The 3,777-nt window shown below is 56.4% G+C and overlaps 1 protein-coding gene across 1 annotated transcript in view; it reads right to left on the bottom strand.

Moving 5' to 3' along the window:
- Unc13a (unc-13 homolog A) overlaps positions 1-3,608 on the bottom strand; it is a 54,232-nt gene extending 50,624 nt beyond the window's left edge. Inside the window, exon 1 of the mRNA XM_033759364.1 lies at positions 3,217-3,608. Coding sequence (XP_033615255.1) covers positions 3,217-3,608 — 392 coding nt within the window. The remainder of the gene's footprint in view (positions 1-3,216) is intronic.
- Positions 3,609-3,777: the final 169 nt, after the last annotated feature.

The following is a 3,777-nucleotide window of genomic DNA, read 5'->3' as shown; positions in this document are numbered from 1 at the left end:
GCCTGGTGCTGCGCCCTCCACTGTAGCCCTCAGCGTCCGTTCGGCGCTCTGAGCCTGTGGGGAGCACCCTCACCCGCTGTGTAGCCGGAGAACTCCTATTCAGCCAGCCATAGCCTGGCCCACGGCAGCCTCTTTTATTGGAACCCTGGGCCTTACGCGTTTTAATTTATTTTTATTTTTGGAGGTGCCCGGGATCGAACTCAAGCCCTTACACTTGTAAGGCAGGCAGCAGAGCCACTGAGTCAAATACCTGGCTCCTAAATATTTAATTTTTAATTTCAAGACGGGGTCTTGTTAACTTAGTAAACTTCCCAGGCTGGACTTAACCTTGTGCGTCTCCTGCCTCGACCTCCCAGATCAGCACTGAGTTTATTCGCCTGCTCTGGACTCAAGCCCGGTCCCTTGTGCTTGGTTGTAACTCCAGCACAGTTCTGTGGTGTTTTACAGCTGCCTCCAGGCACTACCTGGAAGACAAACTCACTGCAAACCTGTGGACCGAGCCCCGCGTATCCGCGCCCTGCCCTGCACACATGAGGAGGCTCGCGAGAGTGCTGTGTTCAAATCCCAACACACACACACACTCCCCCCATCATCACGAACCTGCGTGCCGCCTGAGCTTTCTGTGCCTCGGTTTCCCCGCCTAGTCCGGTCCGCAGCGTTGCCGAAGGTGCTGGAGTCGGGCGCCTGACGACAGTTATTACACTCCTTGCTGATTTTAAGTTTTAATTGATGATCCATCAGCTACAGGTGAGGCGTGAAGGGCAGCAACAACGGATCTGGATTTAAAAACCTGTGGCCCCTGCATTCTGGGAGGCTGAGGCAGGAGGACTGCAAAGTTGGAGTTCTGTCTGGGCAACTTGGTGACCTAGCAAGGTCCTGTCTCAAAATCAAGGGGGTTTTCCAGAAGGCCTGGCATGCAGCTCGGCATGAGGCCTCCATCCGCCCAGCCAAGCTCAGCAGAGCTTAGGCCCCCAGCTCCCCTTTGGCGCTGCCGTCCGTGTGCTCCGAGAGCTGGGACCGAAATGGACGCTGACGGCACAGGGCGCTGTGCGTGAGTGCGTGCGCCCCGCGTGCTGTTTCCGACACTTAGTGACCTCCTCTCCAGGCAGCAAGGCTTGGGCCGTTTCCCACTTGGGTTTACTGCTGGCCTTCTCACAGCTGCGCCGGTGACAGGCTACAGCTGGTAGATCAAGTCTCATTTCTAAGTCTGTGAGTCGAGGGTGGTGGTGCACACCTGTGATCCCAGCACTTTGGAGGCTGAGGCAGGAGGATCGCAGCGAGTTCTAGGCCACTGTGGGCTACAAACCAAGACTCTGTCACAAACAAACAAACAAAAAATCAAAAGAGAAGTTTGTATGTGCACAGCCCTGGCTTCCAACGTCAGCACCAAGAGAAAAAACAATTATTATTATTTTTTGTTTTGTTTTTTGGAGACAGGGTCTTGCTATGTAGCCTAGGCTGGCCTTGAACTCATGGCGATCTTCCTGCCTCAGCCTCTCCAGTGGTAGGATTATAGGCATAGGCCACCATGCTCAGCTCACCAGGAAAAATATTGACTGCTAGGTACAGTAGCACAGGCCTAGAGTCATGGAAGGTACTGGGAGGGGCGAAGCAGGTGGACTACATGTTCAAGTCCCATGGTGCCATTTGGTGAGATCTCAAAATCAAAAATAAAAAAAGGCTAGCTCAGTGCAAAGGCCCTTGGATCAATTCCTCCCCATACACACACAAAAGAAGAAGCAGAATACCGACTGAAGGCCAAGTGTAGTGAGACTTGGCTGTAATCTGAGAGGCAGAGGCAGGAGGATTGCAAGTTGGAGCTCAGCCTGGGCATCACAGTGAGTTAATGAGACGCTGCCTCCAAAAACAATCAAACAAAAAACTTAGCCAGGCTTGGTGGTGCACACCTGTAATCCCAGCACTGAGAGGCTGAGGCAGGAGGGCTGCCATGAGTTCGAGGCCAGCCTGGGCTACACAGTGAAACACTGTCTCAAAATAAGTAAATAGAATAGAATAAAAAGGACTGAGGATGCAGCTCAGTCCAAGGGCTCTGGGTTCAATCCCTGGCACTAGAAGAATAAAATTAAATAAAAGACGGTCTTTCGTATTGATTGGTACTTCTTATTCATATTAATTATGCATCTGCATTGGTTTCCTGTGTTGTAAAAGTCTTCAATTTTATGGCTTGGCTTTGCTATTTAGTGCATCATTTTCTGAACAGAAAGCTTTTAATTTTCTAAGCAGCTTTTGCTTTGTGAAATGTCAGACCTGCAGACCAGCTCCCGGAGGCAGGGGCTGCTGCTGGGCGAGGGCTGCACCCACCGTGCAACTTCCCCGCTTCCTCTATGGCCTTCACCCCTGCTCAGGGAGCCCGCAGAGCTGTGGCCTCTGTCTCCCCTGATAATGACCCTCTCCTTGACTTTGCGGGTCTTCCACTGCCTTGGCAGCGTGGGGAGTCCTGACCAGGGATGTCGTAGGTGGAGCGACGTCTTCCTTGTCCCTCCTTTATTTTGCTGTTGAGTTTTTGAGACAAGGTCTCCCTACGGAGTCCAGGCTAGCCTCAAACTTGTGACCCTCCTGCCTCAGCCTCCTGGGTGCTGGGATGACAGGCATGGCCCTACCAGGCCTCCGTCCAATGAAAGGTGCACTGCAGCCTTTAGTACTTTCACAGTGTGGTGTGGCCGTCGCCTTCGTCTAGGTCCGGAAAATTTGTGTCACCCTGAAGGGGGCCCAGCTGCCACCTGGCTTCCTGTGCGACCGGATTTCTCTCCGCTCCGGCCTGGGCCTCGGCCCCCGCAGGGCTCCCTCGGAGCCTGGGGCCCGGACCAGGAAGCTCTTCTTCTGCCTGCCCGGCCTCCGCTTTCCTGGGCTGATCTGGGAGCTCAGCGCGGGTTAAGGCCCCACCTGTGAGGTCAGCTGTCTCAGGGAGCGGAGCTGCCGCGAGGCGAGGAGCCTGACACCCAGCGACCTCCCGTCCGCGGTCCTCCTTCCGCAGGGCATCTGAGCCGGGCTCGGCCTTTTTTCTCCCGCCAGCACTCTGGGAGGCTGAGGCAGGAGGATGGCGAGTTTGAGCCCAAACTGGGCAAAGGGAAGACTTACAGAGGCCCTGGCTCAGAATGAAACGTCAGAAAAGGACCTGGGGACATAGCTGAGTGTCAAGGCCCTAGGTTACATCTCCCATACACACAAAAAACACCCCCCAAAGTAGGAAAGAACCCTTGGGACGTGGATCGGAACCGCCTCCCAAGCGGAGCCCAGCCCGGTGTCCTCGTTGGAGCTGAGGTCCCCATTCTGCTTCCCCGCAGGGGCCGGGCCTTCACTGCGCGGCCTGCGCGCTCCAGGGTCCGCGTCTCAGGGCGGGACGGCGCCCCGCGGACTGTGAGGCCTGCCCTACGCTTCCCCGCCAGCGGCCGGCCTGCCTTCCCACCTCTCTTGGATTCCGGTGTCTGAGAAGCCACAATGAGAAACCTTGAAGCCAGGCGCTGCGCACCCCTGTGATCCCCGCGCTCTGGGAGGCTGAGGCAGGAGAGTCGCCGGCTGGAGCCCGGCCTCCTCAAAACGGGCCGTTCCTTGCACGAAAGCAGCTGCGCACACAGCTGGACGCGCATGAGAAGCGACTAAGTTCAGCTCTTTCTGGGGTGGGGGCAGGGGTTTCCCAGCAGCCCAGCCCAGGGCCACCCTCTGGGCCTGCAGGGAACTCCGAGTCCCTGCTGGTACCTCGGTGACTCCTGGCGCGGACCGGGTGCGGCGCAGGAGACCCGGAAGCAGGTGCGGAGG

This window comes from Fukomys damarensis, unplaced genomic scaffold (assembly GCF_012274545.1).
Source record: "Fukomys damarensis isolate Sample0158 unplaced genomic scaffold, DMR_v1.0_HiC HiC_scaffold_37, whole genome shotgun sequence".
NCBI classification, from domain to species: domain Eukaryota; kingdom Metazoa; phylum Chordata; class Mammalia; order Rodentia; family Bathyergidae; genus Fukomys; species Fukomys damarensis.
Note: the sequence above shows the minus strand (reverse complement) of the source record. Positions and strands in the feature narration are given on the sequence as shown.